The following is a 12,837-nucleotide window of genomic DNA, read 5'->3' as shown; positions in this document are numbered from 1 at the left end:
AATTTTGAATAATGATCGAACAGTTATGATCATGCATTTGATATAAAATCTGTGTAAACTCTTAAAAATTACGTCCATTCCATATGAACGACACGCTTTGTTTGTCGGACAAAATGGCGGCCAGATAAGCGTTGCTGAGGGGTGTGTGAAAAATCGATATCTGATTGGCTGATCGACAAAATGTGGGCGGAGTTGGCGACTGGTCAATTAAGGTAGCGCACCTCTAATGGGAACATATCCAAATATAATCTAAGTAATTATTTTCTCAATCAGCATCATTTCACTGAACTCTATGCAAATTTGTAGGTAGGCTTTCCATGCTTTTTAAAAAAATATACCGATTTTTTCAAAACCACCCCCACGCTCGGCTTTTGTCCAGTTTATTTTCACCCCTGGGGTATATAAAAGTTCCATAATTCATTCAAATTTCCAAATATGGGCATGCAGTTGGTGTGTACAGATGCTGTAAAGGTGTTTAAAGTTTAAACAAGATGAAATAAGTATTCTTTTACAGACATTTATTTTTTACAAATTTTTATCTATGGAAGAGCGCCATGAAATGTAAGTGATTTCAGCCAAGTAAAAATTGGGTCGGTTAAAAACAAAGTGTCATAAAATTCAAAATAGTATCATTTAAGTCATATTTTAAACTTAGTTTTTATAGAAACACTATATACATGTACAGCAAAAATACCAAGAAATAGACAGATTTACCGTTTACTTTTTGAAATAAAAATAAAAATGCAACATGCATGGTTCGTATTTTCAACAGTAAATCACCCAATATCGCCATAACGTTGTTTTAATTTTAATAATTGAAGAATGTGCATAAAAATTGCAACATATTTAACAATAAATATAGCTTATATGCCATATTAAATCAAATTACGTTAGAAAATAAATAAAACGCGTCGCAAAAAAGTATACGTCGTCGGCAGGATTCGAACCTGCGCGGGAATATCCCAAAAGATTTCTAGTCTATCGCCTTAACCACTAGGCTACGGCACCTAATAGTAGGCTCTTCAACCTTCGAAGAAATCCCGGGAAATCATTAGAGGTGCGCTACCTTAAGATTAAAAAACCTGCACTTATCACACATGTTCATAATATTTTGTAAAATTTTAATAATAAGTTATCCAAATAGTCGTTATTTACCAGGTAACGGCTTCTTTGAAATATAAGAAACACTATTTATATGCAATAATTTTTCCCAATTGAGCCAATTTTGCTATTAATTTTTTCCCAAAATGGGGGTTTTCACGACGCAAATTCCCAAAATTCCAGTGTGGCGTCAGGGTTTTTTTTGGCCCGATTTTATTGCCGAAATTCGGCTATGTTCCCAATCACAAAAAGTATACTTTTTTCCCAAAATGTGGCAAAAAAATCCCAATTTTTTTTTTTTTAGAAAGATGTCTAATGCTTATTTTATCTCAATTTCAATTCAATTACATCTAACAAAGTATTATATGGTTTTGTTCTTTTAATTTGAATGATTATAAAGAGTTATATCAAATTGAGTATTTCCCTAATCAGTGGACTTTTCATGTGGAAAAAAAGGCTAACAGGGTTTTTTTTGGCCCGATTTTATAGCCGAAATTCGGCTATGTTCCCAATCCCAAAAAGTATACTTTTTTCCCAAAATGTGGCAAAAAATTCCCAATTTCCAAAAAAATTGTATATTTTATCTCAATTTTAATTCAATTACATCTAACAAAGTATTATATGATTTTGTTCTTTTAATTTGAATGATTATAAAGGGTTATATCAAATTTAGTATTTCCCTAATCAGTGGACTTTTCGTGTGGAAAAAAATGCTAATTAATTTATTTTCCCAATTTCATGAAAATGCCGATAAAATTCCCAATTCCAAAGCCATGGGCTATCTTCCCAAAAAGTGGAAAAAAAACCCTGGCTAATGAATTTATTTTCCCAATTTCATGAAAATGCCGATAAAATTCCCAATTCCAAAGCCATGGGCTATCTTCCCAAAAAGTGGAAAAAAAACCTGGGCGTTTTCCCAAAATGGAGTGGAAAAAGCCTGATTAAAGTCGTGTATTATTTTACTTTGTATTGAAACATCATGGACACTATAATTAGGTAATCTCTTTAAAAAGGAGAACGATTAAAGTACAATGAATGTGCAGACTACAAATAATAGGTATTATCATTACTAAATTATCAAAAACATTTATAATAGATGATAATACTAATACTAATTTATAAATAACATCATGTATAAACTTTGTAAATTCATTGAATATACACAATTATATTAACAAATGATTAAAGTCATAGAAACAGGGGAAAAAATATTACACACACTTTTTGTCATTTAGCAACCAATTACTTGTAACAAGCATCGAAAACATTCTACAAAGCAAAAGGTCACAAGCTTTTCATGATGAACTTATGATAAAACAAGAGGGCCAAGATGGCCCTAGTTCGCTCACCTGAGAGGAGTCGGTTCATTCAATCTTTACCAAACGCCAAACTTGATCTAGATATTGTCCAGACAAATACAACTGTATCCTGGTCAAGTTTTATCATTATTGAACCAAAACTCTGGCATATGGAGTGTTTTTGTTTTTGTAAGATTTGACCTGGTGACCTATATTTTGAGTTGACCCCCCTGACCAAACATCAAACATTGCTTACAAAAATAAATATTATGACCTAGAAAAGGATTTTGTATAATATAATGAAAATTTGGACAATCTAAGGACAATAAGTATGGCATTAATTATGTGATATATATAAAACCAATCTTTTCACCAAGTTTCATGATGCCAAATATGTGACTTCTAGAGTGTTCACAAGCTTTTTTTTACTATATAAATATGAGAAAACTGCCCCGACGGCAGCCATGTTATTCAACTGACCGGAACCATTTTCAAACTCAACTCTCATATCAAGGAAACAAATGTTCTGACCAAATTTCATGAAAATTGGGCCAAAAATGTGACTTCTAAAGTGTTCACATGTTTTCACTATATACATACAGAGAAAAATGCCCCGCCCACTGGCGGTCATGTTTTTTCACCGATCTGGACCATTTTCGAACTCGTCTGAGATACATGTATCAATAAAACCAATGTTTTGACCAACTTTCATGATAATTGGGCAAAAATTGTGACTTCTGGAGTGTTTACAAGGTTTCTCTATAGCCAAATAAGGAAAACTGCCCCCCCACCCCGGCAGCCATGTTATTCAATTGACTGGAACCACTTTTGAACTCAACCAACATATCATTAAGACAAACATTTTGACAAAGTTACATGAAGATTGGGCATGAAATGTGACTTCTACAGTGTTTACAAGTTTTTTCTTTTTTTGACCTAGTGACCTAGTTTTTGACCCGGCACGACCCAGTTTCGAACTCGACAGAGATTTCATAGGGACAAAGCTTCTAACCAAGTTTCATGAAGATCGGACAATAAATGTGGCCTCTAGAGTGTTTACGAACAAATGTGAATGGACGACGGACAAAGACCGGTCACAAAAGCTCACCTGAGCAATCAGGTGAGCTAAAAACATAAACCCAAAAATGTTAAATCCCATCCTGTTAAAGCAATTACATGTAATTATCATGCATGTTGTACTCACTCCAAAAAGTACACCATGATATACAGGATTATGACAGGTTTTTTTTCCCACTTTTTGGGAAGATAGCCCATGGCTTTGGAAATGGGAATTTTATCGGCATTTTCATGACATTGGGAAAATAAATTCATTAGCCTTTTTTTCCACACGAAAAGTCCACTGATTAGGGAAATTCTAAATTTGATTTAACTCTTTATAATCATTCAAATTAAAAGAAAAAAATCATATAATACTTTGTTAGATGTAATTGAATTAAAATTGAGATTAAAATTTTTTTTATTTTTTTTTTGGCGTTTGGGAATTTTTTGCCACATTTTGGGAAAAAAGTATACTTTTTGGGATTGGGAACATAGCCGAATTTTGGCTATAAAATCGGGCCAAAAAAAACCCTGAGGATGGTATTTCCTTTACAGACTTCTGTCCGTCAACATTGCGTAGTGTGTTTTGGTCTATCTTGCATTAAAACTTCATTTGAATACAAGTGTTAAAGTAAATAAGAACACTGCACATATTTATAATAGATCCTGTTTAATAACTACAAATGGTAAACAAGAAGACCAAGACTAAAAGCACCTTATATTGTCCCGAGATGGTAATGTCTCACTATGGCTATATACATGTATGTATCAAAACCCAAGCAGCTCTTTTTTATAAGAACTTAACCATTTTTAAACTTGGCCCAAATACATGTATCATTTGAACAACATTCTGAGTAAGTTTCATGAAGATTTAGCAAACATTTGAGTGTTCCCATATTGTTGATTTTTTTATTTATTGTAACAACATACAAAATAAACCATTATGTTTAAAGTTTATTAAGTGATTGAGTTAATTAACTAAGATATCACATTTAAGAATGTTCTCACAAAGGCAGCAGAAATACACATGTGAAAGGGAGGGGGTTGTCACCTTCGATTATTTTTGCCCCACTCTTTTATTTGTGGGCCCCTTTCCATTTTTATGCTCCACTCTTTTATTTGTCGACCCCTTTCGATTTTTATGCTCCACTCTTTTATTTGTGGACCCCTTTCGATTTTTATGCTCCACTCTTTTATTTGTGGACCCCTTTCGATTTTTTTTGCCCCACTCTTTTATTTGTGGACCCCTTTCCATTTTTATGCTCCACTCTTTTTAACAAATACTCATCCTTATTATCCCTTATTGCATTTTTTACAATTCTTTTTAAAAACACACACCAGCCTTGTTTTATTGGTATTTTTTGTTGTTGACAATTTTGTAGAATAACAAGCAGTGATACTTTATAATAACATCAAATCATTTTTAATAAAAAGTACCTCATTTAATATATGGTTAATGTTTATTGGACGATTGAGTATAAGTTCTCTAGTGAAAACCACATAGTAAGACACATAAAGTGTGTAACGTCTACCATCACAGATTTGACAAACTAGAGCACCGCATTACGGGTACCAACGCTTGGCTGCCGGTGTATTATTTTAATAAATGAAAGCTTGTCAGAATTTTTTATTATTACTTAAAGGTCACAGTGACCTTGACATTTGACCTAGTGACCCAAAAATGGGTGTGGCGTGTAGAACTCATCAAGGTGCATCTACATATGAAGTTTCAAAGTTGTAGGTGAAAGCACTTTGATTTTAGAGCAAAATGTCGAAGTTTTAGTAGCCGGATTGCGAACGACACAACATGATGAACTGGCTATGACAATACCTCGGGTTTTCTCTGAAAACAGCCGAGCTAAAAAGTTCACACTGCCCCTTTTCAAGTCTGCCTGTAATGTTTATGTCTGCCTAAATCTCCAAAATAGTGTGTGAATAAGGTATTGTTATATAATTCAGTGATTAATTATTTAATTAATTACCTAATTGAAAAACAGCTCATAAATAGGTAATTGTAAAGGATACGGAATATATTTCATTGACTCACATGGACAAATAATCATGTGAATATCCAAATCAGAGCTCCAGATAAGGTTTTGTGAAATTCTTAAATTACTACCAGATTTTTAAAAAGAATTCTTAACTCTGAAATTTTATTCTTAAAGTTACTACTAAGTTTTGGAAAATAATTCTTATTTTTTAGAAATGACCTAAAAATAAATAATAATGGTTATTTTCATGCAAAAAAATCAAAATAAACATACAGTCGAAACTGACCTAACGGCCACCTGAATTTACCGGTCACCTGCAGACAACGGTCAGTCTGGAATCCCCCCGACGAAAAACACTCTAAATTACACTTGAATTCAACAGCCTTCTGTCCATAACGGCCAACGGCCACTACATTCCACTCTGAAATTCATGTTTGACCTGAAATCAACGGTCACGCGTCAGTCGTCTCGAGTCGTCTCGAGTAGCGAAAATTAAAAACACAGCACATCATGTGTCCGTCTATTTTGCGGTAAAAGCGTCTGATAGCGGTAATTGTCTTTGATACTATAAAAGCGGCCCGCTGCGAGTAAACAAACAATTTGTGCATCCATGACCGGTATGTAAAATTGTTCCACCAATATAATTGAATTTTCATTTTAATTGTAAAACACCAATTGTCTGCAACTCATTTTGCTACCAGTTGTTTATTAAAAATATATTTTATATTCGTTATTTTACATGACTAACCCACTCCTCTAAGCCGAAATGATCCGTAAAACAAAATTGTGTCTTTGTGTCGTATGAACGAATCTGCACTTAAACTAAATTTAGGTCCACATCGTACATGCATGATCAGTTGTTTAACCAAAAGACGGTTGATATTCAAATGCATTTTTTTCTCTCTCCGGGATATTGTTTTAGTATGTTGATGCTGAATTAACAAATATAAGTGTACATTGTATATGAAGTGAAAATACCAAAAATAAACAACGGTTGCAATGGCCAGCTATAAACTGTTAGATGCCCATAATATCACTTTAAACAGGTGACATTAACAATAACAATGTTTATTAATAGCAATTATCGTCTGCATGCATAACGCATTAGCGCGTGACAAAGTCAATTGGTCTGTATCGCTGATTAAGTGTTAAAACAACATTAAGCTGGCGAGTGTTTTGATAAGAAGGCGATAAGAGGATTAGTGATTAGCTTTAATGGCAAAACATGGACTGATTTGCAACATTTAAAGCGTCTGAAAGCGGTAATTGTCTATGATATTATAAAAGCGGCCCGCTGCGAGTAAACAAATTATAAGGTGTTGAGAAGGTTTCTTTTCCGGGGATAATTGTGGGTGTATCTTCTAAAGAAAATTTATCAGAGTTTATGACTTGTTGAAAGTAATTATCGCGAAATTAAATGACCGCTATTTCTTTGAATTAGAACGGTACAATTACACCGTACTATCGGTTTATGACACCGAATCCGCTTTTTAGACTTTTACGGACGTTATTTACTGAATGAATGAGATGCATGAGAAAACAATTATACCAGCGTTGATAAAGTCATTGTTTAATTTAACATTATGAAATAAAATCAATCTTAAAGATATTATTCTCTATTATTCAATATGCACGCGTAAGTTAATGCTGTTATTATGCTTTGTTAATGCAATGAGCATTTGTTTTACACTGTATGCAAACGACTGGGTGGGGTAACGACGTAGTAATACTACCAACTGGCCAACCTTCTTAAAATTGTGATCCGAATTCAACGGTCACCTGTGGACAATGGTCACTTTGATCATTTCCCTTGACTGACCGCTGAATTCAGGTTTGACTGTACTAGCAACTTTATTAATACGAGTTCAACAGTGTCTTTTCAGTATTATACAATTTTATTTTTCAAATACCTTCATATGCCCAAAATGTGCTTAGATTGCATGCCTTAGATGAATTTTTACATATTTCACAATTAAAACGGGTCTCCCCTTCAATCTTTTCAACGATAAGCCACGGGACTTGTCCCTTCCACTCGTTTTTTTTTTGTGTGTTTAAATTTGGACCCGTCGTGTCGCGTTTTTGTTTAGCTTTTCCGACTGTGTCGGAAACTGAACATACAACATCGTATTAGATCATTTCTATAATATCTTTCTAAACATTTAATTTCGGCTAACTTTGCGTACAATGTGTTAAAAGCGTTTTTTGGACGCTTTGCAGTTTTTTTAGGACGCTCTCTGGGCGCCGCCATTGTTTTTTTAACAAATAGACTGTATATGTCGCTTTTATTGGAAAAAATGTGCTTTGTTAAACAAACCCGATAACCATTCTATAAACGCACCGCAAAGATCTTTAATACGCGAAAAGAAATCGATAAAAATCGATACGAACCGATGTAAAAACAAGGGCTGTTTGTAAAACATGCATGCCCCCCATATGGGCTGTCCGCTGAAGTGGCAGCCATTGTGTGAATACGATTTTTGTCACCGTGACCTTGACCTTTGACCTAGTGACCTGAAAATCAATAGGGGTCATCTGCGGGTCACGATCAATGTACCTATGAAGTGTCATGATCCTAGGCAAAAGCGTTCTTGAGTTATCATCCGAAAATCATTTTACTATTTCGAGTCACCGTGACCTTGACCTTTGACCTTGTGACCTCAAAATCAATAGGGGTAATCTGCAAGTCATGATTAATCTACCTATGAAGTTTCAAGATCCTAGGCATATACGTTCTTGAGTTATCATCCATAAACCATTTTACTATTTCGGGTCACCTCGACCTTGACCTTTGACCTCAAAATCAATAGGGGTCATCTGCGTCGATTCAATCTACCCATGAAGTTTCATGATCCTAGGCGTATGCGTTCTTGAGTTATCATCCGGAAACCATTTTACGATTTCGGGTGACCGTGACCTTGACCTTTGACCTAGTGACCTCAAAATCAATAGGGGTCATCTGCAAGTCATGATCAATCTACCCATGAAGTTTCATGATCCTAGGCGTATGCTTTCTTGAGTTATCATTCAAAAACCATTTTACTATTTCTGGTAACCGTGACCTTGACTTTTGACCTAGTGACCTCAAAATCAATAGGGGTCATCTGCGAGTCATGATCAATGTACCTATGAAGTTTCATGATCCTAGGCCTTAGCGTTCTTGAGTTATCGTCTGACAACCACCTGGTGGACGGACCGAATGACAGACCGACATGAGCAAAGCAATATACCCACTCTTCTTCGAAGGGGGGCATAATAATATTCGTAACTTGATTTTGTAATTCTTAATGGTACGACAAGATTTTAAAATAAATACGTAACAGACTTGAAAATAATTCGTAATTACGAAAATACGACCCTTATCTGGAGCTCTGATCCAAATATTTCTAGACACATTTTCAGGGTTTTCCACAGGCCATTTAACGGACCCTCGCCGGGGCGCTTGAATTTCGAAATCAGAGTCCCCGGGGCGCTTGAAATTTTCCGATCAGTGTATTTTTACAGTAAAAGAAAATGGAGAATATCAAGAAAAATCAAGTTTCTCTATCAGTGTATCAATATTCCCTGTTTTAAAAGAGCACTTGGTACCTACTTTCGCATGTAATCCCCATAAACACCACATGGGGTCATATATAATCCACTAATAGGACATAGCATGACGCGCGTATCGATTATTCTAGCCACATTACACAGTCATTTATTCTGGCAAGGATGTATCACAGGAAACTCTTAGGTAACTTTCCAGTCGTCAAACTGTGATGTTCATCGTCCAATCGGTTACGTAAATGCTTATGAGGGCGGGGTTAACTATAGACAATTATTTTTAATTGACTTCGGGCACGAAGTAAGAGTTTATCGCAGCTTGATTAGAAAGGAATTGTTCCATTCACGTAATATAAAACCGGTAACTAGAACAGTACATAAAAGACGGTTTCGCCGTTTCGGGCATCATCATCACACCTTTTTACTGTAAACAAGTGTTACTCATGACACATCATTTATACGAGAAATTAATTGCAAGTGGTAAGCAATTACTTACTTGTAGCAAGTAAGTTGTGCAAATTACTCCCGGTAACAATTATGCGATAACAATTTAATTCCAGTACATGTTTATTTCATCATGTCCATTTATAGAACTGATTAACCTCGTTTTTCTGACATTTATTAGACACGTAATGGGCTGTAACAAATAATCGTTGAATTAATTACGCACAACTGTAAATGTTTCGTTCGATTTTCAAATGAGCATTATCAATTTGTAATCCGAAACACGCTTCCGAATTTTAATGCTAACGCAACATTAACAAATTGTAGCGTCAAATAAACAGTGTATTATCCTTTGTCTCTATAAAAAGCGCGCGCAAAAATATGCAGACATGTAGAACGTCGCATGGAAAGTGTGGATGTATTTTGTGCTGTATAAAAACATGAACATCGTGTCAGGCGATTTACGCGTGTTCTGTGGAAAAAAACGCCCTGATTGGAGGATATTTCATCACATCTTTAAATAGTAACACATGCCAAAATTTATTTGATACTTAAGAAAATATGGTGAATTTTTTTTTTAATTCTAAAGCACTTTTATCGTAAATATTTACCAGAATTTGCTTTAAAACTGGAATATACAGGATTATGGGGTAATGAGTAGCGACTGGAAAAGTAGTAAGTATGCAGTAATAGATAGAAGGTATGGTTGATACGGATATATTAAGGAATTGATCGAGACGGGATTATGGGTATCTATGCGGGAAAGGGTAAAATATAAATAAAGGGTAAAATAGTCACTAAAATCTTATTTGATACAATAGAAAAACGGCAAGGTTTGTGTTAAAGAATTAATTGAGAGCTTTTATCGTCAGTATTTACCAGAAAGTGATTTATAAAATCGGAATAAACAGGATTATCGGGTAATAAATAAAAAACTTGAAAAGTAGTAAGTATACAGTAATACAGTCGGGTTGAAACGGATGTATTGGGGTACTTGTTCGAGTCGGGATTTTACTATCTATGCGGAAAAGTTATAAAACAATTAAACAATATATTATATATTTTTAAATGACTGGGGGATTTTCTTGAATAGTCATAGCGAACCAAATGACGTCTTTTGATGCTGTTTTTATTTGAGTTATAACGCACCACAGATCCTGTGGATAGCACTGGTTCTGGAATTTCCTTATTTTAGAAAATGCATATATTTATTCCCAGAAATCATCCTTTCATTCTTCTGTACTTTCCTTTTCAGAAAGGCTGATGACTGGTCCTAATTTAGGCATAATACGACAATCAATCATGATACATAAATTAAACTTTAAACAGCTCTTAAGATAAAACACAGATACAAAAAAATGTTTTAACCTCTCCCATTTTATTTTGAAACACCATTTAACCATGGTAAACGTGTGACGATGGTCGCACTTCAATGAATGTCGACATCCTGATTTTCTACTTTTCTTTACTTTTCTCGGTTTAACATGTACAAAATACTCACGTTTACAGTTTTTTTAAACTATACTCCACAAATCTTGTATATAAACATCGTTGCTGAATTTTATATACACATAACGACATTTTTATAATCAATTTATTTCAACTATGTCTGGGTTTAAACTGAAGAGATGTCAATGTATTTTCATTTTTCATATCGATTTGGTAAACAAAATGGGCGTCAGGTCACGTGACAAAATTCCGAACAGACCAGAAAGAAAATAGGTTACAAACCACTATCACAGATTGTTCTCCCTTGTCCGTGCCGAACGACAGCAGACTAGATGTACTTTTTTGAAAGACTTTTCCGTAGTATTCGATAACCTATTGTTTGAACTTAACACCAAGAATAAAGACCATTATAAATTACTTGCGAACTTACCTAAAAGAACTCTCACATGGTTTGAACCTCTTGACGCCTATTACAATTTAATCACTTAAAGAGAATCGGCGATTTTTTATGCGAACAATATTATTTTTTGGCAGAGGAGAATTTTCATTTAACTGTTTTTTCTGAATAAAAACTTGCAGCAAATAAAGTAAGCATGGTCGTCGTAATATTGACGCGTTCCAATAGGTTAATATGATATATATACATGTAAATGATTCAAGACCCGTGTGTGGTTAGTTGAACAACGATTTATAGTGACTTGCTAGCAACTTTTCTTATTTTTGATTAACATGGCATACAATATTTAATAACATAACTATACTATTTAGAACTGTTGCAAATTATGATAATAAGAAGAAGAAAAAACACAACTATAATGCGAATACGTTCATTAAAGATAGATACACTAAATAAACGTCTAGTAGAAAATGTAAGTGCCAACTGTTCGCGTGATGATAAGGAAAGATTTTTTCGGGAAGTGCGCATTAGGGTTAAAATAAAAGATCAATAGAGTCGTGTTCTGAGAAAACTGGGCTTAATGCATGTGCGTGAGGTGCGGACTGCACAGGCTAATCTGGGATGACACTTTACGCACATGTATTAAGCCCAGTTTTCTTAGATCGAGATCAATATATAAACAGACATGTGGAAACTGTTTTTGTGTTACTGTATATAACATTAATTTAACATTTCAATTGCTCAAACTCACAAGTGGGGATATCGGTAAAATGAAATTATGATTATCCGCTCGTCTACTTGTCATTACTTTGAAATGCATTAAATGAGGTAAGTGCATTAAATGAGGTGAGTAATTTGCAATCTAGCATGGAGTTACTTACAATGATAATCGATAATTTGTCACACATGACTTTGTATACATATTCATTTCTCAAAAAGTGGGAGGCTTTAATCATTGCAATTGTAAGGTGGCATAGAGGTGACATTCACTCCTCTTTTTAGTAACTCGTGGTCACGAGTTAGCTATGTCATTGCCACGAGATAGAAAAAGAGGAGTGCAAAACTAAATAAAAGAGAAGTGCAATTAAAAAAGAGCGGTGCAGTTAATAAAGGAGGGGTGCATTAAACAAAAGAGGGGAGAATTTTGAGATCTCGAGATCCCGAGTTAGTCAGCCAATCAAATTGTGTGTAACATGTGTAAATATTCTGTACACATATATTTAGCTGGCCGAAGCGGGCTTTTAATGTGATGATTACTTCCCTTTGTATAAAGATCACCTAGGACGACCATATGGAACAATTTGATTGGCTGACTAACTCGTGGCCACGACTTAGCTAAGTCGGGATCTCGAGATAGCTAAAATTCTCTCCTATTTTGTTGATGCGTATTTCCCTTTTTATAAAGATCAACATGAACGACCATATGGAACAATTTGATTGGCTGACTAACTCGTGGCCACGTGTTAGCTAAGTCGGGATCTCGAGATCTTGAAATTCTCTCCTCTTTTGTTTATTGCACCATTCCTTTATTTAAAGCACTTCTCTTTTTTTAATTGCA

The 12,837-nt window shown here is 34.6% G+C and overlaps 1 protein-coding gene across 2 annotated transcripts in view; it reads right to left on the bottom strand.

Annotated features, from left to right (window-relative positions):
- The window catches only part of LOC127864803 (E3 ubiquitin-protein ligase RNF19B-like), a 52,054-nt gene extending 40,931 nt beyond the window's left edge, over positions 1-11,123 (bottom strand). The window contains exon 1 of one of the 2 annotated variants that reach the window (XM_052404678.1): positions 10,935-11,123. Coding sequence is in view for 1 of the 2 variants with exons in the window: in XM_052404677.1 (XP_052260637.1) it covers positions 10,802-10,828 (27 nt within the window). In the remaining variant the exon portion in view is untranslated. Of the gene's footprint in view, positions 1-10,801; positions 10,909-10,934 lie in introns of those variants that run through there. The other variant, XM_052404677.1, reaches the window with a different exon arrangement.
- Between the last annotated feature and the right edge of the window lie 1,714 nt (positions 11,124-12,837).

The sequence above is a fragment of the Dreissena polymorpha genome, chromosome 1 (genome assembly GCF_020536995.1).
Source record: "Dreissena polymorpha isolate Duluth1 chromosome 1, UMN_Dpol_1.0, whole genome shotgun sequence".
Taxonomy (NCBI): Eukaryota; Metazoa; Mollusca; class Bivalvia; order Myida; family Dreissenidae; genus Dreissena; species Dreissena polymorpha.
The sequence above is the reverse complement of the archived record's forward strand: the minus strand, read 5'-3'. Positions and strand labels throughout refer to the sequence as shown.